Source organism: Mesoplodon densirostris, chromosome 3, assembly GCF_025265405.1.
Source record: "Mesoplodon densirostris isolate mMesDen1 chromosome 3, mMesDen1 primary haplotype, whole genome shotgun sequence".
In the NCBI taxonomy this organism is placed as follows: domain Eukaryota; kingdom Metazoa; phylum Chordata; class Mammalia; order Artiodactyla; family Ziphiidae; genus Mesoplodon; species Mesoplodon densirostris.
This window is the reverse complement of record NC_082663.1, coordinates 9,706,001-9,728,299: the sequence shown is the minus strand read 5'-3', so window position 1 is coordinate 9,728,299 and position 22,299 is coordinate 9,706,001. Positions and strand designations below refer to the sequence as shown.

The window sequence follows — 22,299 nt, the reverse complement described above, 5'->3', positions numbered from 1 at the left end:
GTGTGTAGGTGTGAGTGTGTGTGTATGTATGTGTGAGTATATGTAATATGTGTGTGAATGTGTGTATAGATGTGAGTGTGTGCATAGATGTGTGTGGATGTGTGTGTGAATGTGTGTGTGGATGTGAGTGTGTGGATGTGTGTGCATAGATGTGAGTGTGTGAATGTGTGTGCAGAGATATGAGTGTGTGTGTGCATAGATGTGAGTGTGTGAATGTGTGTGTGCATAGATGTGAGTGTGTGTATGTGAGTGGGGGAATGTGTGTGTGTGTAGATGTGAGTGTGTGTGTGTGTATCTGTCTGGCAAGACAGGTGTAGGCTTCCCAGCTTTTTCGCACTTTTGACTCCTACCAGACATACCCACCTTTATCTCAGCGTCCCCAGAGACTGCTGATTCTACACTCAAGCTTGTCTCTGTGTCCAGATAATCTAACCAAAACTCCAGGTTTGGAGGGCACCCTGCAACTAACTGGTTTGCTGAATTCCCCCAAAAGAAATTCTGCCATGTTGCATCCACTTGACCAAGTCCTCATCCAAGCAGAGGTAGTAAAGCTGCCCCTGACCAGAGATCTGCTGCGTTTCTTGTAAGTCCAGGAAGCACACGTGGGCTGCAGATAGAAACTGGGATAGAAAGTTCAGAGATTTGGGTCAAGTACTGTGGTAAGTTCATTGGAATGTGAAACACAGATGGAGCCGTCTGGAAAGGCAGAGGGAATGTGAATAGGAAACTTCTCTCCATGCCCGATTCGGAATTAGGTTACACTAATTAATGAATTAATGAGAAAGGTAATGCAGAGAACAGCCTGATAAAGAGTTACCTGAAATGCCATCTTCTTTCTCATCCTTTTCACTTCTTGTCTGATATTAGATTAGGCCTTTACCTTTTCTTGATTTCCCCCCTTTCCTTTCCTACCTCTTTTCTGTTTGTTAGGAAACAGTAAAAATTGCTTTATTATCATAGAATGCCTTTAGGTTCTTTTAAATTCATTGCATGGAAAAATGCAAAAGTCTTTTACTATTTAGTCTTTAAAGGAAATGTATTTTATAGCAAAATATGCCACCCATATTTTAAAACATTTACAAGCCTCAGTTTTCATGTACTGGCATTTTCAAATCAGGATTTAGGAATGAGAAAAAAATCGTTTTGTGTCTGCATAGGTGTGTTGTGTACTTAGAAAAACAGAATAACCTATAATGGAAAAGAATCAGAAAAAAATATATATATATATAAGTGAATCACTTTGATGTACACCTGAAACTAATGCAAATATTGTAAGTCAACTATACCTTAGTTTAAAAAAGAAAAACAGACACAAACGCTTTAATGTGATATTTTTAAAAGTTATCCTCAAATATGGTGTAAATTTCATTTAAGTGTGCTTTTATTTATCTATTTATTTTTTTTGCGGTACGCGGGCCTCTCACTGTTGTGGCCTCTCTCGTTGCGGAGCACAGGCTCCGGACGCGCAGGCTCAGCGGCCATGGCTCACGGGCCTAGCCGCTCCGCGGCATGTGGGATCTTCCCGTACCGGGGCATGAACCCGTGTCCCCTGCATCGGCAGGCGGACTCTCAACCACTGTGCCACCAGGGAAGCCCCTAAATGTGATTTTTTTAAACAAAGTTTTTGTTTGTTTGTTTGTTTTGGGGGCTGCCTTGGGTCTTTGTTGTTGCACACTGGCAGCCATTGGTGGCTACTCTTCATTGCGATGCACAGGCTTCTCATCATGGTGGCTTCTCTTGTTGCAGAGCAAGGGCTCTAGGCGCATGGGCTTCAGTAGTTATGGTACACGGACTCAGTAGTTGTGGCTTGTGGGCTCTAGAGCACGGGCTCAGTAGTTGTGGCACACGGGCTTAGTTGTTCCATGGCATATGGGCTCTTCCCAGACCAGGGCTCGAACCTGTGTCCCCTGCATTGGCAGGTGGATTCTTAACCACTGCACCACCAGAGAAGTCCTAAATGTGCTTTTTGTAAACTGAAAACTGATCATTTTACTAGGAAAAGAAATACTGTTGTTAGACTACAAGTGAATGAAAGTACTCATTTTGATTATTTTGATTACCCAAAATTCAATAAAATGTTTCCTAATGGGATGAATAAAAAAAGCTTCATATATTATTTAATTCAAAATAAATGCATATGATAATACTCCTAGCATTTCACATCTGTCCAAGTCAGAATATATTTTGAGCAACTTCTGTGTACCAATAAGCATTTTTTTATACAGTCAATTTAGGGTTCTAATGGCAAGGTAAACATGCACACATAAATGTATAGAAAATGATCCACATACTAACACAGAGGTGCACAAGATTTTTCTGTAAAAGGCCAGACAGTAAATTGTTTAAGCTTGTGAGCCATACTGTCTCTGTCACAAAATCTCAGCTTTTCCCTTGTAGGACAGAGGCAGCCATAGATAATATGTAAATGAACAGGCAGGGCCATGTTCCAATAAAACTTTATTTACAAAAACAGGCAGGCAGGATTCGCCCTCAGTCCAATCCCCTGTACTGAAGGACTGATTTATACATTCTCAGCACCAAAACCATTTTGTTTCCTTTGCATTTACCTAAATAAAATTTCCAGCAAATGTTCTTTGAAAGGCCAGTGGAAAAGTTTGTCTCTAAAGTCACATTTTTTATAGAACTGATTTAAAACTGTTATTTTAGTTATTAACAAGCAAATATCATTAACTTTCAGGTTAGTATTATTAATACCTTTGGATAGTTCAACATGTGCAATACAAGAAACTAATAAAACAAATTTCAGAAATAAGTGAGTTCTGTTTATTCATAACATGATAAATGAAACACAACCTCATTTTAAAATCTATTGAAAGCTTATTAAACAAGTAAAGTGGAAGTTATGTTTCTAAAGATGACTATGATATTTTATTCTCAGTATCTGCAGTTTTGGTGTCTTTTTAGGTTAGTCTTGAGGGAAATGCAGTCTTTCTTTCATACGAAAAGAGAATATTATTCTTTGTTGTAGTTTTTTTTTTACCTTTAGGTGTACAATTTTGAACAACAAAAAGTAATTATTTTAAAAGCATCTTCAAATGATATTATAACGTATATGTAATTCTTAAGGCCTTTTCTAAAGTTAATCCCACTTTAAAGTCTCTTTGTCTATTGTTGACACGCCCTCCCCTTTCTCCTGCTTTCTTTGTTGTTAACAATCTGTAGGCCCTCCATGAACATTGTTTTCAGAGAAAAGCTTACAGAACTGTCACAAGTGACACTAAATTTACATTTCGTGTTGAGCTTGTTATCATCAGACCTGATACTAGATTCTTGAAAAGTCCTGCACAATGATGGCTGGTTCTATATGGAAACTAAGTGAATCAAACAGACCACAGGTGCATATTGAGGTCCTGGATGAAACAAAGATGTCTCACTAGTCTATTTCAGATGTCTTACTAGCCCATTTCAGATAACTTTCACAGATCTTTGGTCTTGGTTAGAATTTGGGTACTTGAGTCCATTGTACTAATTGTGGACGGAAGCCTAGTTGGTCCTCAATTCCATCTGCGCTCTCAACCTCAGTTACTCTCCACGATGGAACAAACATAATCATGTTACAGTTCCTCTGCCTACCTGTCAGATTTTCACAGCACTTTTGTAATGGCTTCACACAGGTGCTCTAAAATCAAGGGCACGCCCTAGAACACGTGCTTACACCATCTTTGTCCCTCCTGCCTGTGCTCTTAACTGGGGAAAACAGTGGCCATCCAAAAGCTCTGTTTGTGTGTATCTTGCAGGAGTCCTTTGGAACCTTTCATCTTGCGATGCACTCAAAATGCCGATCATACAGGACACCCTGGCCGTGTTGACCAATGCCGTGATCATCCCCCACTCAGGCTGGGAAAATTCACCTCTTCAGGACGATCGGAAAATACAGCTGCATTCCTCACAGGTGCTGCGAAATGCCACTGGATGCCTAAGGTGAGTCCCCTGTCGTTGCTACCTCCCTCTGTCAACAGGTGCTTTTTGTTTCTGTAACTTTAATTGCTGTTTTGCTAAGGATCAGACTGTTTTGGAATACTGATATGGCAGCAGAGTGCAAGAAACTGGCGAAGATCATTTCTAATGAGGTACTGAAGAGGTATATGCATCTTCCACTGTCCTCTACCTACCCCAGTGTTTGACTTATTTAACATCTTTTCTTAAGTCTTAGGCAAAAAAATAAACATTTTCATTCCAACCAAAAATAGTTTTCTTTCACTGAAAACAATAGTTAACAGTCATTTCCCTGTTGTAATATATCATGCATCTTGAATAACCAGGTAGACCAATTGGTTAGAAGAAGAGTCTATGACAAATACATAGGGATCTAGTTAACTGTCTCCAGTAGCTATTTTTATTTTTTAGAAATTTTCAATGTGACTGCAAGAGCCTGTATTTCTTGAAAATAACTCTTTAATAAGGACTGTGGTGTGAAATGTCTTTTTTAAATAATAAAAGTAGCAAATGTGTTGTAATTATCTCCCAATGCCTTCTTACAAAACTCATCACCCGGAAATCTCTTGAGATGTTTTAGATGTTTGGTTTAGTTTTTGCTCTCAGAAAAGAATGTAATCATCAATGTGTACTTCTTCCAGACTCTAGAAACTGTGTTCCCAAGGATGTTGTACGTTGTACCAAAGTGGGAAATCTCTGCCGGTTAAACTTAATGATAGGATGGGTGTGATTTAAAATACCTAGTCAAATAATCTATATTTCAAAAGTAAAATGTACAGAATTGCTTGAGCTTGGCTGCCTCAAAGCTGCCATTTCTCTTACAGTTGATCAGTTTCTAGGTATAAGAACCAGTCTCTACTGGAGAAGGAACAGAATCGCCTTGGTGACGTTAATAATAATGATCTCATGAATATTTATAACAGTGCTCTCAGCCTGCAGTCTTGAGAGGGGTGTGTGTGTTTGTGTGAATGGGGCATGCATAAAGGGAGATAAAAAGAGTTGGCCTCCATAAATATCAGTGTGCATTCATGGGCAGGAATAGGAAACCCTCTGACAATTTTGCTTTTCCTCAAGGTCATGAAATAATGATCTTTTGACATGATTTCTCTGGATAGGCTCCTCCATAAGTCAAATTTACAGTTTTCTAAACCCCACTTTTGAGACGTCCATCTTATATAACCTCTTAAATTCTATTATCCTTCAGAAACCTCCTGCCCCGCCAGCAGAAATATAACTCTTCCAAAGTTAAACTATAAGCACTTCTGACCCTTCTTACCTGATTTTTCTACTTCAGTTATATGCAGCTGTTACAAGTAATTTTCCTTTCTTAACATCCTTGACTTGTAAAGAGTGTCATTGTTCCTAATGAAGATTGTGGAAGGAAGTGCCTCAGAATCAACTGTATACATATAGTCTGCAAAGATCTGCTAAGTTCCATCAGTTAAAATTCTCTCTGGATAATATAGTAACATAATTATATATTCATGATGTTTGACGTAAGGATGAAGGATACTGATATGTGAGCATTCAGCTTCACTTGATGAAAAGTCAGATGAAGAAACCAGACTAGTGTCGGTTCACCGGCCCCCTTTGTAGGTTATCTGGCCAAGTTCACACACACAGGCTTGAGCAGTGCTGCTTCTGCTGCCAGCCAGGATTGACCACATCACAGGAAGCAAAAAGGAGGACATCTGATTTAGGAAGTGTTTCATGTAGCCTAATGGGTTTTTTTTAGTCCAGTTGAAACCAGGTTTAGGGTTTTCCCACTTTCCAGAGTTTATCATGTGAATGACAAAGCAAGATCTATCAAAATATGATGAATATTTCACTTCCCTCTTAATTCATTAAGCTCCTTCTGTTGCCAAACATTGGCCTTTGTTCACTGGTGCCAAATATACATGCAGAGACAGAGTTTTGGGAGAGGAAGAAAGAAATAGCTTTATTGCTTTGCCAGGCCAAGGGGACCACAGCGGGCTACTGCCCTCAAGACAGTGTGTCCCACACGGGAGGGGGTAGTGAGGGGTCTTATGGTGTTCAAGGAGCAGGGCGTGGTCAGCTCATGGACATTCCTCTGATTGGTTGGTGGTGAGGTAACTGGCAGTGAGCATCATCAACCTTCTGGTTCCAGCCAGTCTGGGGTCTATGTGCTTTGTGGGCAGCCTACAGTTAACTTCTCCCACCTGGTGGGCGTTTCAGTATCTGCAAAACAGCTCAAGGGACATGGTTCAGAATATCATCTATAGTCCTTGGGGAAGAACTAAAGGTACTTGACTTTGTTTAATGGCTAAAGTATTATTATTTTGTCTTGCTTGCCTGTTTTCCTTTCTTTTTGCATTTTCTCACTTCTCTGATTAAATTTATTCTTTGGCTAAAGTTTTTCTCCAGACAAAAGGCAGGTGGACGACATGGGTAGGAGTCTATTCCGGGAAGACCTTACAGTGTCCCACTCAGTTACACTTCCCTTCTTACAGAAAGAAATATAATTTTTTCTCTCTTATTTAAATGTGTTTATGAATCAGTTTACGTTAGTGAACAGGTTGGACTAAGAGAGGAAGAAAATAGCCTTGGGAAGGGGCCAAAATGAACTTATCAAATGAAGACTCAACAGATAAAAGATTTCAAAAAATGTCTACTATTACCATTTACTTAGAACCAAGTTGGAAACACACCAAAACAGTCGTAAATATTTATATCATGATGGAAGATTCTACATATTAGTATGTGAGGTTGTAGTTACATTCTTAATTTTTTCAACAAAACCTAGATCTTTATTTACCGTAAAGAAATTACTATGTATGCTGTTCCTGCCTTTCAGCAGTTTCATCCATGAGCATTTGCTAAGTGCCTGCTGTGTGCCAGGGAAGGGCCAGGGAGGCCGAAATAAACATGGCAACCTCTTCTGCCCTTCAGAAACTCCTCTTCTACTGGAAGACAGTGGTACCCATACAATGAGTCCTAGTGTTATACCTTAGTATAATATAAAGCTATGATTAGGATAGTATAGAAGGAAAACCTGGGGAAGGAGTGGCTAACTCAATGAGTGTGGTCACAAAACGTTTCAAGAACCAGGTGAGACTGGGTTCAAGCAGAGAAAGGGCATCACCAATCAATGCTTTGGGAGATGCTCGAGGCCAGAGGAACAGCAGGAACACCCTGACGCTGATATGGGAGAACTAACTCCAGAATCTGCAGGCAGTCTACAAACCTAGCAGACTTTAGGAAGTGCAGTTTGTTTAGTTGTTTCATTCCAGGTGATAAAGGGCGTTCAAAGCAGAGCTAAGAAGAATAGACTTGAGTCTGTGAGGAACAGAGAGCTATGGCGAAGCTTTGACCAAGAGAACACAATGATCAGCTATGACTGGGAGCAATTTTACAGGACAGAGTAGAAGCGGGTAGGGAGGGGAGAGGTGACATTAAGAGCAGAGCTGTGAATTGATGGGCTGCCCAGCAGGCTTCATTTCTAAGGTACCTCCTGTAGACAACAGTAAATATCAATATTTTGTTCAATTCGATTAATTTAACCATCACTGATTTGTAGCTATGAGAACTATCTCCATAGCTGTTGTAGTTCTGCTTTTTATCTTGGAATTTTTTTCTTCTTTTTAGTCATACTATTCTTATTAAAATGGTAACTTCGATATCTTATCAAATGTTAGAGAAGTTTTATGACACATACCATTATTTATATGTAACTGAGGTTTAATAAATCAAATCTCCAAAAACAAAAGGATTTCAAACACATATAACTATGCTAAATTATGGATAATGCAGTAGACTCAGCAAAAGTACTCCTGGAACTGCAGAAATGATTTAAATATAGTCCTTAAAATGTAAATTAATAACCAGATCATCTCAATTTATAAATCAGATCTGGGCTTATACCTTTGCAGGGAACAATTTTTTTTCTATCACAATATTTAGAAAGAATTTTGTTCTTTGGTGCTTCTTAAAGCAGAAAATAAACTCACAGCATTTGTTCTTCTAGTCATTTTTCTGTATTAATTATATATTTTATATGAAAAATGATACAGTGAATTTGTACAAGAAGATGATAGAGCGGGTTTGTGTAATTTTTGCATACCTTGATCTGGTCCATTAATTTTTAGCTTTAATCTTTTTTTCACTTTTAAAGATATTTATTGTTTTCTTTCAAATTTTATAAGCAATACATGTTTATTGCTGACTACTAGAAATACATGCAACCATAAACTAATAATTAACAGTCACCCATAATCCTCACCTCCCAAAGATAACCATCGTTAGCATTTTTATACATTTCCTCCCAATGTCTACATATCTTTCTACTGTTTTTTTTTAACATCTTTATTGGAGTATAATTGCTTAAAATGTTGTGTTAGTTTCTACTGTATAACAAAATGAATCATCTATAAGTATACATATACCCCCATATCCCCTCCCTCTTGAGTCTCTCTCCCACCCTCCCTATCCCACCCCTCTAGGTGGTCACAAAACACCGAGCTGTTCTCGCTGTGCTATGCAGCTGCTTCTCACTAGCTATCTATTTTACATTTGGTAGTGTATATATGTCAATGCTACTCTCTCACTTTGTCTCAGCTTCCCCTTCCCCCTCCCCGTGTCCTCAAGTCCATTCTCTATGTCTGCATCTTTATTCCTGTCCTGCCCCTAGGTTCATCAGAACCATTTTTTCTTTTCTTTTTTTAGATTCCATATATATGTGTTAGCATACGGTATTTGTTTTTCTCTTTCTGACTTACTTCAGTCTGTATGACAGACTCTAGGTCCATCCATCTAACTACAAATAGTTAAATTTCCTTTCTTTTTATGGCTGAGTAATATTCCATTGTATATATGTGTCACAGCTTCTTTATCCATTCATCTGTCGATGGACACTTAGGTTGCTACCATGTCCTGGCTATTGTAAATAGAGCTGCATTGAACATTGTGGTACATGACTCTTTTTGAATTATGGTTTTCTCAGGATATATGCCCAGTAGTGGGATTGCTGGGTTGTATGGTAGTTCTATTTTTAGTTTTTAAGGAACCTCCATACTGTTCTCCATAGTGGCTGTATCAATTTACGTTCCCACCAACAGTGGAAGAGGGTTCCCTTTTCTCCACACCCTCTCCAGTATTTATTGTTTGTAGATTTCTTGATGATGGCTATTCTGACTGACGTGAGGTGATACCTTATTGTAGTTTTGATTTGTGTTTCTCTAATGATTAGCGATGTTGAGCATCCTTTCATGTGTTTGTTGGCAGTCTGTATATCTTCTTTGGAGAATGTCTATATAGGTCTTCTGCCCGTTTTTGGATTCGTTAGTTTGGTTTTTTGATAGTGAGCTATATGGGCTGCTTGTATATTTTGGAGATTAATCCTTTGTCGATTGCTTCATTTGCAAATATTTTCTCCCATTCTGAGGGTTGTCCTTTCGTCTTGTTTATGGCTTCCTTTGCTGTGAAAAACCTTTTCAGTTTCATTAACTCCCATTTGTTTAGTTTCATATTTATTTCCATTTCTCTAGGAGGTGGGTCAAAAAGGATCTTGCTGTGATTTATGTCATACAGTGTTCTGCCTATGTTTTCCTCTAAGAGTTTAGAGTGTCTGGCCTTACATTTAGGTCTTTGATCCATTTTGAGTTTATTTTTGTGTTGGTGTTGGGACTGTTCTAGTTTCATTCTTTGACATGTAGCTGTCCAGTTTTCCCAGCACCACTTATTGAAGATGCTGTCTTTTCTCCATTGTATATTCTTGCCTCCTTTATCAAACATAAGGTGACCACACATGTGTGGGTTTATCTCTGGGCTTTCTATCCTGTTCCACTGACCTATATTTCTGTTTTTGTAACAGTAACATACTGTCTTGATTACTGTAGCTTTGTGGTGTAGTCTGAAGTCAGGGATCCTGATTATCCAGCTCCGTTTTTCTTTCTCAAGATTGCTTTGGCTATTCAGGGTCTTTTTTGTTTCCATACAAAATGTGAAATGATTGTTCTAATTCTGTGAAAAAAAATGCCATTGGTAGTTTTATAGGGATTGCATTGAAACTGTAGATTGCTTTGGGTAGTATAGTCATTTTCACAATGTTGATTTTTCCAATCCAAGAATATGGTATATCTCTCCATCTGTTTGTATCATCTTTAATTTCTTTCATCAGTGTCTTATAGTTCTGCATACAGGTCTCTTGTCTCCCTAGGTAGGTTTATTCCTAGGTATTTTATTCTTTTTGTTGCAATGGTAAATGGGAGTGCTTCCTTGATTTCTCTATCAGATTTTTCATCATTAGTGCATAGGAATGCAAGTGATTTCTGTGCATGAATTTTGTATCTCGCTACTTTACCAAATTCATTGATTAGTCCTAGTACTTTTCTGATAGCATCTTTAGGATTCTCTATGTATAGTATCATGTCATCTGCAAACCATGACAGTTTTACTTCTTCTTTTCTGATTTGTATTCTTTTATTCCTTTTTCTTCTCTGATAGCTGTGGCTAAAACTTCCAAAACTATGTTGAATAATAGCAGTGCGAGTGGGCAACCTTGTCTTGTTCCTGATGTTAGAGGAAATGGTTTCAATTTCACCATTGAGAATGATGTTGGCTGTGAGTTTGTCATATATGGCCTTTATTATGTTGAGGAAAGTTCCCTCTATGCCTACTTTCTGCAGGGTTTTTATCATAAATGGGTGTAGAATTTTGTCGAAAGATTTTTCTGCATCTATTGAGATTATCATATGGTTTTCTCCTTCAATTTGTTAATATGGTGTATCACATTGATTGATTTGCATATGTTGAAGAATCCTTGCATTCCTGGGGCAAACCCCACTTGATCATAGTATATGATCCTTTTGATGTGCTGCTGGATTCTGTTTGCTAGTATTCTGTTGCGGATTTTTGCATCTATGTTCATCAGTGATATTGGCCTGTAGTTTTCTTTTTTTTTTTTTTTTTTTTTTTTTTTTTTTTCTTTTTGCGGTATGTGGGCCTCTCACTGTTGTGGCCTCTCCCGTTGCGGAGCACAGGCTCCGGATGCGCAGGCCCAGCGGCCATGGCTCACGGGCCCAGCCGCTCCGCGGCATATGGGATCCTCCCAGACCGGGGCACGAACCCGTATCCCCTGAATCGGCAGGCGGACTCTTAACCACTTGCGCCACCAGGGAGGCCCAGTTTTCTTTTTTTGTAACATCTTTGTCTGGTTTTGGTATCAAGGTGATGGTGGCCTCGTAGAATGAGTTTGGGAATGTTCCTCCCTCTGCTATAATTGGGATGCATTTGAGAAAGATAGGTGTTAGATCTTCTGTAAATGTTTGATAACATTTGCCTGTGAAGCCATCTGGTCCTGGGCTTTTCTTTGTTGGAAGATTTTTAATCACAGTTTCAGTTTCATTGCTTATGATTGGTCTGTTTATATTTTCTATTTCTTCCTTGTTCAGTCTTGGAAGGTTGTGCTTTTCTAAGAATTTGTCCATTTCTTCCAGGTTGTCCATTTTGTTGTCATATAGTTGCTTGTAGTAATCTCTAATGATCATTTGTATTTCTGCAGTGTCAGTTGTTACTTCTCCTTTTTCATTTCTAATTCTGTTGATCTGAGTCTTCTTCCTTTTTTCTTGATGAGTCTGGCTAATGGCTTATCAATTTTGTTTATCTTCTCAAACGACAAGCTTTTAGTTTTATTGATCTGTGCTATTGTTTCCTTCATTTCTTTTTCATTTATTTCTGATCTGATCTTTATGATTTCTTTCCTTCTGCTAACTTTGGGCTTTTATTGTTCTTCTCTCTCTATTTGCTTTAGGGGTAAGGCTGGGTTGTTTATTTGAGATGTTTCTTGTTTCTGGAGGTAAGATTGTATTGCTATAAACTTCCCTCTTAGAACTGCTTTTGCTGCATCCCATAGGTTTTGGGTCATCATGTTTTCATTGTCATTTGTTTCTAGGTATTTTTTGGTTTCCTCTTTGATTTCTTCAGTGATCTCTTGGTTATTAAGTAGTGTATTGTTTAGCCTCCACGTGTTTGATTTTTTCACAGACATTTTTCCTGTAACTGAGATCTAGTCTCATGGTGTGTGGTCGGGAAAGATCCTTGGTATGATTTCAGTTTTCTTAAATTTACCAAGGCTTGATTTCTGACCCAAGATATGATCTATCCTGGAGAATATTCCATGAGCACTTGAGAAAAATGTGTATTCTGTTGTTTTTGGATGGAATATCTATAAATATCAATCAAGTCCATCTTGTTTAATGTATCATTTAAAGCTTGTGTCTCCTATTTATTTTCATTTTGGATGATCTGTCCATTGGTGAAAGTGGAGTGTTAAAGTCCCCTACTATGAGTGTGTTACTGTCGATTTCCCCTTTTATGGCTGTTAGCATTTGCCATATGTATTGAGGTGCTCCTATTTTGGGTGCATAAATATTTACATTTGTTATATGTTCTTCTTGGATTGATCCCTTGATCATTATGTAGTGTCCTCCTTTGTCTCTTGTAATAGTCTTTATTTTGAAGTGTATCTTGTCTAATGTGAGTATTGCTACTCCAGCTTTCTTCTGATACCATTTGCATGGAATATTTTTTTCCATCCCCCCACTTTCAGTCAGTATGTTTCCCTAGGTCTGAAGTGGGTCTATTGTAGACAGCATATATATGGGTCTTGTTTTTGTATCTATTCAGCCAGTCTGTGTCTTTTGGTTGGAGTGTTTAATCCATTTACATTTAACGTACTTATCAGTATGTTCCTATCACCTTTTTCTTAATTCTTTTGTGTTTGCTTTTTTAGGTCTTTTCCTTCTCTTGTGTTTCCTGCCTAGAGAAGTTCCTTTAGCATTTGTTTTTAAGCTGGTTTGGGGGTATGGATTTCTCTTAACTTTTGCTTGTCTGTAAAGCTTTTAATTTCTCTGTCAAATCTGAATGATATCCTTGCTGGGTAGAGTAATCTTGGTTGTAGGTTTTTCCCTTTCATCACTTTAAATATGTCCTGCCACTCCCTCCTGGCTTGTAGAGTGTCTGCTGAAAGGTCAGCTGTTAACCTTATGGGGATTCCTTTCTATGTTATTTGTTGCTTTTCCCTTGCTGCTTTTAACATTTCTTTTTTGTATTTAACTTTGATCGTTTGATTTATATGTGTCTTGCTGTGTTTCTCCTTGGATTTGTCCTGTATGGGACTCTCTGTGCTTTCTGGACTTGATTAACTATTTCCTTTCCCATGTTAGGGAAGTTTTCAAGTATAATCTCTTCAAATATTTTCTCATACCCTTTCTTTTTCTCTTCTTCTTCTGGGACCCCTATAATTCGAATGTTGGTGCATTTAATGTTGTCCCAGAAGTCTCTGAGACTGTCCTCAATTCTTTTCATCCTTTTTTCTTTATTCTGCTCTGCAGTAGTTATTTCCACTATTTTATCTACCAGGTCACTTTTCCGTTCTTCTGCCTCAGTTACTCTGCTATTAATTCCTTCTAGAGAATTTTAAATTTCATTTAATGTGTTTTTCATCATTGTTGCTCTTTAGCTCATCTAGGTCCTTGTTAAATGTTTCCTGTATTTTCTTCATTCTATTTCCAAGATTTTGGATCATCTTACTATCATTAGTCTGAATTCTTTTTCAGGTAGACTGCCTATTTCCTCTTCCTTTGTTAGGTCTGGTGGGGTTTTACCTTGCTCCTTCATCTGCTACATCTTTCTCTGTCTTCTCATTTTGTTTATCTTACTTTGTTTGGGATTTCCTTTTCACAGGCTGCAGGTTCATACTTCCCATTGTTTTTGGTGTCTACTTTCAGTGGGTGAGTTTTGTTCAGTGGCTTGTGCAGGCTTCCTGATGGAGGGGACTGGAGCCCGTGTTCTGCTGGGTGGGGCTGGATCTTGTCTTTCTGGTGGGCAGGGCCACGTCTGGTCATGTGTTTTCAGGTGTCTGTGAACTTAGTGTGATTTTAGACAGCCTCTCTGCTAATGGGTGATGCTGTGTTCCTATCTTCCTAATTGTTTGGCATGGGACATCCAGCACTGCAGCTTGCTGGCCATTGGGTGGGGCTGGGTCTTAGTGTTGAGACGGAGATCTCTGGGAGAACTGTCACTGACTTATATTTCGTGGTGCTAGGAGGTCTCTGGTGGTCCAATGTCCTGAACTTGGATCTCCCACCTCAGAGGCTCAGGCCTAACAGCAGGTCTGAGCACCAAGACCCTTTCAGCCACATAGATATGTTACAGGGTCTTTTTCCACCTAGGGGCTTGGCCAGGATTTCAGGCAGTGGGTTCTGAGTCCAAAAATTTCCTCTATTTGGGAACTTGCCAAACACAACACAGGAGAGGCTTCAATATTTTCTTGGAGTTGGATTTGCTTGTACTTCTCCCATTGCCACAAAAAAACCTTCCCTGAGTAGCTGCTGCTCCTTTATCCTAATTCCCCAAATGAACACTATTTTTACTCTTGAAAGTTACTAAATTGTATAAAAATGCCTCAGTTGTATGTTATAAGTCTTTTCCAATGTGTCATAACCATCACTATCATATTCCATGAAATCAGGCTAAAACATAAGCACGTGATTTAGGACCTTGTTTGTCTGGTAAAAGAAAACAATAACTTGCATTTGTTCTACAGAGTGTGCTGTGTGTGTGTGTTTGTGTGTGTGTGTTTAAGGAATTCTTAACAAACTCTGGAAGTGAAATGTGACTACTTTGGTATAAACCAAGTGAGTTGTCACAACCAGCAAACAATTCAATTCCCTTGGTGTGATTTATGGGTATTCCACTGGGTCAAGGCAAAGAAAATTAGTAACTGTAAGAAAATAAACTGTGTACAAAATATTTCTTACTACTGAACTTCTCTTCCTTTTTTAGATCTTCTTTATTAGGGAACCATCTTGAAAACTGAGGCATTATTGTTAAGGACCATTCTGTTGTCTAAAATTCTTTTAAATTATTTCCTTTTATATACTTCAGTTATAGAAATTCTCCAAAGCCTTTGTTGGGAGTTAAATATAATTTAGTCCTTGACATAATCATACATTTTATAAATTTGTTTTGAGATCGTATTTTTCTCATTACCATTCATTATCAAACAATACTTTGTATTAAAAACAGTACAGGGCTTCCCTGGTGGCGCAGTGGTTGAGAGTCTGCCTGCCAATGAAGGGGACACGGGTTTGTGCCCCGGTCCGGGAAGATCCCACATGCCACGGAGTGGCTGGGCCCGTGAACCATGGCCGCTGAGCCTGCGTGTCCAGAGCCTGTGCTCCACAACAGGAGAGGCCACAACAGTGAGAGGCCTGCATACCGCAAAAAAAAAAAAAAAAAAAAAAAGTACAAGAAGCATGATAGCATGAGGTCACTATTTAATATATTTAATATGTGAGATGTCAGTTAAGTTGGATTCAGTATCTGTCCTCAGGTGATGTTATCCCTGATATTTAGTTGGAATAAGAAGTCTCCTTTCTCAAGAAATGTAGAGAAATTGAAGATGGGAGCTGTGTGTGTGTGTGTGTCTGTGTGTCTGTGTTTTGTGTGAGTGTATGGGGGGGCAATTTGTTCATTCAGTCATTGCAAGTTATGACCTGGCAACATAGTAGATATTCATTAAATCATTTTATGCACTGTGAATAGAGACACGATTTTTATGTAAAATTAAAGTGAGTATTTTTATTCATAAAATTCCTGACTTTCAAGAACCAGGAAGTTCTGCTTTGAATACATCATTCATTCTCGTATTTATTATAAGTTCAAAAGCTCATGTGTAGTAAGTCATGAAGCCAGTGTTTTCACCCACATCCTGACTCCTGATCTAGACCATCCCCACTATAGCACACTGAGGGGAAATATAATGTTATGTGAGATGAGATTGCAGATCTGTGCTAGAGCAACACAAACAAACACACGAACAGTGAATGGACAGCACTCTTCTTTGTGCTGTTTCTTTTAATTTGCTTCTCAACATTTATCAAGTGACACCCACTTAGCCAACATCCCTTTTGCCTTTAATTGTCATCTGTCTTCTCCCTCCCCCTTACTTCTTACTTTCCCTTCTCCTCCTCTAAGACCCAAAGTATGGATGTCAGGGAACCCAGACAGAGTTAGTCACAAAGCCCCACCTAATTCCCTTCTCTCCACCTCCATCTTAAGTCTTAATTTTGACAATTAGAACAATGAGTGTCTTTTTTTTTAAGACTAAATTTTAAGACATGTTCTAGATAGTAGAGTTGACATTATTTTTCCAGTCCTTAGATTCCTCCATCTTTTTACTGGTGACATAAAATGAGCTAATATTTTTGGCTTATTCCTATAGACACAGTTTCAATAATATATAAAGAAAATGAAATGTAAAAGAAAATAAAACCCTTTTCCAAGGATAATATTTCCTAACCTAGTGTAGCTTATAACTCCAGTAGGACCATATGGTAGGTAAAAGTAAATTGATCAGATCATTATCAGAGAACATTATTCTCAATTTTTGTTCCTAGCAGGATTCAAACTTGTTTATGTCATTTCAGGGCAGGAAGCTGAGGTTAGGAATGTAAGCAATTACTATTCTGAATGAATACAACATTTTATTTTTCAGAAAGAAAAAAAAAGAAGATTATAAATGCAAATTGTACCACTCTTAAATATTCAAAAGCTTATCAGAGTGGAATTTAAGTTGGAAAATGGTCTATGCCTTAGTAAGCTAAAATCTGGAACACTAACATTGTCCAATCTTTAGACAAATTAAAATATCTTAAAAGACTGTCCAGTTTCTTGAGCCTTCTCTTCAGCAGTACGTGTTGTACCAATATCGATGGTGGTGCCCACCCCATCAGCCTCACGCACAGGGCATACTAACTGGGAACATTCTAAAGAGAAGAACCTCTTGGCTTTGCCGTTTCTTTCTTTCTTTCTTTCTTTCTTTCTTTCTTTCTTTCTTTCTTTCTTTCTTTCTTTCTTTCTTTCTTTCTTTTTAACATCTTTATTGGAGTATAATTGCTTTACAATGGTGTGTTAGTTTCTGCTTTATAACAAAGTGAATCAGCTATATGTATACATATATCCCCATGTCTCTTTCCTCTTGAGTCTCCCTCCCTCCCACCCTCTATCCCACCCCTCTAGGTGGACACAAAGCACTGAGCTGATCTCCCTGTGCTATGTGGCTGCTTCCCACCAGCTATCTATTTTATATTTGGTAGTGTATATATGTCCATGCCACTCTCTCACTTCGTCCCAGCTTACCCTTCCCCCTCCCCATGTCCTCAAGTACATTCTCTATGTCTGCATCTTTATTCCTGTCCTGCCCCTAGGTTCTTCAGAACCATTTTTGTTTTTTAATATTCCATATATATGTGTTAGCATATGATATTTGGTTTTCTCCTTCTGACTTACTTCATTCTTTATGACAGACTCTAGGTCCATCCACTTCATTACAAATAACTCAATTTCATTTCCTTTTATGGGCTTTGCCTTTTCTAAAAAGTCATGGTGAATCTTCATAGGAAGATGGCATATCACGTTGACATAGCAAAAATTTAAGCACATATAAAATATAAAATGAAAAGGTAAAGCCCTTAGTCCTTTTCCATTTAAAATTCATTTTGAGGGTAGGAAATGAAATTTTTCAAAAGCTGACCTGTTTGTTCCTGAAATATCTATCCATCACTGAGAAAAGAGCATAGAAATGGAAAAGCAGATCTCTTAAATTTTGTTGGAGGAACGAGTTGGTAAGAATGATCACAGCTAGATTATGAGATTCTGGGAGTTGGTGGCATGTGGGGCTGGTGGCAGTTGGAACTGGGGGTGCTGGGCAGGGTGTGGGCCTCATCTCTGCACACTTCCTCCCAGCCCCACCCTCTTCCACCCTGTCCCCAGTACACACGTCTCATTTGTCCCCCTTTTCTAATTTTGTCTTTTGTTCCAATTCTGCTCTATTAAAGCTTTAATTTTTAATAGAAAATTACAAATATGTCCTAAAATAAATTTGTGAAAATGTTAGATCAGCCTAGGACTTAATTATGCATGAAGTTATTGTGCTAGTTTTTTTTCTTTTTTATGCTTAAGGATGCCTCCAGGGAAACCACTTTTCTATGACCTTAATCAGTTGATTTAGACCTTGAAATTGATTCAGTTGTGTACCTGTGACTGTTTCACTGCACAGTGTGTAATCAAATACCTTCCAGTAACCTTTGGCTGGAATAATTATCACCTTCAGCCAAAATGTGTATTGACCAACTGCACACTGAAGGCTTACTAGTGAAGGTCACACTGACTCAGACTATGGACAAGCTCATTTTGGCTGAGGTCACTGCAGTAGGTTGGATAAGTGTCCCCCAAAATCTGTGTCAACCAGGAACCTCAGAATGTGACCCTGTTTGGAAATAGGGTCTTTGTAGATATAGCTAGTTAAGTTAAGGTAAGGTCATACTGCAAATACCATATGATATAACTCATATGTGCAATCTAAAATACAACACAAATGAACATATCTATGAAAGAGAAACAGACTCACAGACATAGAGAACAGACTTGTGGTTGCCAAGGGGGAGGGGACGTGGGAGAGGGATGGATTGGGTGTTTGGGATTAGCAGGTGCAAACTATTGTATATAGAATGGATAAGCAACAGAGTCCTACTGTAGAGCATAGGAAACTATATTCAATAGATTGTGATAAACCATAATGGAAAAGAATATGAAAAAGAATGTGTATGTGTACAATTGAATCACTTAGCTATACAGCAGAAATTAACACAACATTGTAAATCAACTATACAATAAATTTTAAAAAAAATGAGGTCACACTGAATTAGGGTAGGCCCTAAATCTAAAGTGTGTTATCTTTAAATAAATATATGTATTTATTTATTTCTGGCTGCGTTGGATCTTGGTTGCTGCATGCGGGCTTTCTCTAGTTGTGGCAAGCAGGGGCTACTCTTTGTTGTGGTGCACAGGCTTCTCGTTGCGGTGGCTTCTCTTGTTGTGGAGCATGGGCTCTAGGCGCATGAGCTCAGTAGTTGTGGCTCGCTGGCTCTAGAGCACAGGCTCAGTAGTTGTGGTGCACGGGCTTAGTTGCTCTGCAGCATGTGGGATCTTCCCAGACCAGAGCTCGAACCCATGTCCCCTGCATTGGCAGGCGGATTCTTAACCACTGTGCTACCAGCGAAGCCCTAAAGCATGGTATCTTTATAAGGAGAGGACATACACACAGAGACACACAGAGAGGAAATCTGTGTGAAGACAGGCAGAGACTGGAGTGATGCAGCTGTAAGCCAAGGAAAGACAAGGGCTGCCAGCAACCATGGGAAGCTAGGAGGAGGCAAAGAGTTCTTCTCCAGAGCCTTCAGAGAGATCACAGCCCTACTGACACCTTGATTTTGGACTTCTAATCTCCAGAACCATGCAAGAATAACATTCTGTCGTTTAAGCTACCAGACCGTGGCACTTTGTTCTGGCAGCTCCAGGAGCCTGATAAGGTCACCCTAGTAAGGAACCCAGTGGAGTCTGCCAAGCAGAGCAGCCACCGGAGGACACAGCGCAGGAAAATAAAGAGGTGAATAACTCAGAGAAGCTGCCTGTCCCCAAACAGTGCCCACACCCTGAACAGATACAAACAGATCCAGATAGAGAGCCATTTTTCCCTAAGCCAAGGCCATTCCCCTCCATAGCTCACGTTCAAGGCAGCTCACCCCCTGCAGCAGGATTGGCTCTGCAAGCCCAGGTGAGGCTGCCTCCACCAAAGCAGTTCAAATCCAACCTCTTTGATGGGTGGCTGTGAAAGAAGCATCTCCCCATGTGTGGATCCAAGGCTTATGTTTTCTGCCTATTTATGAGCCAGGCTTCCTTTCTCTCCTGACTTTGAACTTGCTTCTGAAAGCTAGGAGGACTTGTTGGCTGTGAACTTGTTGGGTACCATGGACAGCCAGCAGTCATTCTCGGCTCTCATGCAGAGCACGTGACAGGACTTAAGTCTCATTTAAGGAAGTCGGCTCCAGCAGCTATGTACAGAATAAATGCTCTCTGGATTTAGTGTGAAACGTGACTGTATTTTTCCATTTAAAATATCACAAACCAGGGACTTCCCTGGTGGCACAGTGGTTAAGAATCTGCCTGCCAGTGCAGGGGACATGTGTTCGATCCCTGGTCCAGGAAGGTCCCACGTGCCACAGAGTAAATAAGCCCATGCACCACAACTACTGAGCCTGCACTCTAGAGCCCACGAGCCACAACTACTGAGCCCACGTGCCACAACTACTGAAGCCTGTGTGCCTAGAGCCCGTGCTCCACAACAAGAGAAGCCATGGCAATGAGAAGACCGTGCACCACAACAAAGACCCAACATAGCCAAAAATAAATAAATAATTTTTTTAAATGATAAAATATCATAAATCAATATCCTAAAGATCCCTTCCTGGCCATTATTATCATTTCAGCATGAATTGTGGGTAAAGCCTTGCTGAATATCGTTTTTCACTTTTTAAAAATCTGCCAGCTCCAAATGGCAATTCGGATCAGATCGGCATTACTGTCTGGCTGTGTTACATTTCGTCATGAGCACGTAGGACTGTATCTCCAGCGGAAATAATTTACATAAGGCTGGCATTGCTAACTAACATCCACAGCTCATTTCCTGGTGCCGCCCAGTCATTTCTTTATTTTTATTATTCTGTTCCCACTTCAGCATCTTGTCTGGAAGGACAACCGTATACAACCCTATTTTTTTCCATCTCTCTTTGTGTACAGAGAATGTTATTAAGGCCGTCAAAAGGGCTTCACTGTGCCTTTGCTTATGAGTATAATTAAACTCAGACCCTCAATTAGTCATTTTAACCTATATAACAGATGAGCGCTCGGTCCCATGGTGCCACTAATTCTAGAGTGACCTTGAGAAAACCCCATCGCAAAGTCATACTAGTGATAATCACACTCTCCCTAGAAAGCTCCTAGGAAATTTATTTTATCTGGTTTACTCTTGCGTTAGACAGAGGAAAGAAGAATTATTATTATTTTTATGTTCAGTTCAGTTGGTTGCCAACGTTATGCATCTAATAAAAAGAATCTGTTTTTTAAAGTATTTTTATGTCTTGTAGAATGAGCTCTGGATTTATCTCAATCTTGTGTTGCCACTGAATTGAATACTCTTACCCAGGCCCTGAAAAGAGGAGGACCTAGTCTACGTGGATTCTGTGCACAGACACGACATCAATCACCCCAGCCACACTCCATCTTCCCACACCTGCTCCTAAAGCAGAGGGTGCTCCCCACCTGCGCTGTTCTCCACTTCCTGATCAGTGTATCTATTATGGAGGCGAAGTGGATGGTTTCCTTGAGTCATGACTCAATAATAAAGGTCCTCTTTGAAGGAAGGGAACAGAATTCAGGGGAGCAGAATGAGTAGGGGGTCTTAGGAGTCCATCAGAGAGGATGGTTGGTTTGCCCATCTCTGCAGCTCTGTCAGTGATGGGGGCTCCCGTTTCCGTGGTGCACCCCAATGCCTCTAACTCGCTTCCTCTTACCTAATCAGAAGGAGGTGGTGGTTTGTACCCTTATCACTTTGCTTGGGCTGTCGTAACAAGGCACCACAGATGGGGTGGCTTAAACCGCAGAAATTTATTTTCTCACAGTTCTAGAGCTTAGAAGTCTAAGATGAGGATGTTGGCAGGGCTGGTTCTCAGAGACCTGTGTCCTCAGCTTGCAGGTGGCCACCTACTGGCCATGTTCTCACTTGGTCTCCCCTCTGTGTGTCTGAGTCCTGATCTCCTCTTCCTCTAAGGACACCATATTGGATTAGGGCCCAGGCTAAAGACCTCATTTTATCTTAATTACCTCTTTGAAGACCATTTTTAAATACAGTAACATTCTGAGGTACAGGGGGTTAGGACCTAACATCTGAGCTTGGGAGGGACATAATTCAGCCCATAATAATACTCCAATAGTTGGCTTTCACTGTTTGTTCTCACTTTGGGAAACAATTTTTAATAAATTAAAACAGTCTTCTAGCAAGGTCATGTTGACCAGTATGAAGCCTATTTTAATTTATTGTATAACAAAGCCAAAATCATACTTATTCCCTAGCCAAAAAAAAAAGCTAATGTTAACTTTCTGTCTCTATTTCGAAGTGGAAGTAATAGTAAAAATATGTGACAGGCTGACACTTTACTTTTCTTACCTTCAAGGAGAGGTGGTCACCAATGGAACTTCAAGAAATTATATGGCAACATAAGAATTATAAAAAGCCAATTAATGAATTTGTTCTTAATTGGGGTTTATGTACTGAACTATTGACATAGTAAATTCGTGTACTTTGATGAAATCAATAAGTTAATTTAGCAACCAAAGAGGGATCTTAGAAAATCTATTCATCTTAAATTCTAGTTATTGAATGTATATGACCTTTGATTTGAAATTAGGAGATCTGCATTTGAG

General features: G+C 39.3%; 1 protein-coding gene across 3 annotated transcripts in view; it reads left to right on the top strand.

Annotated features, from left to right (window-relative positions):
- CTNND2 (catenin delta 2) overlaps window positions 1-22,299 on the top strand; it is a 968,406-nt gene that overhangs the window by 776,351 nt on the left and 169,756 nt on the right. For all 3 annotated transcript variants that reach the window (XM_060091588.1, XM_060091590.1, XM_060091589.1), the window contains one exon: window positions 3,759-3,942. In XM_060091588.1, the coding sequence (XP_059947571.1) occupies window positions 3,759-3,942 (184 nt within the window). The remainder of the gene's footprint in view (window positions 1-3,758; window positions 3,943-22,299) is intronic.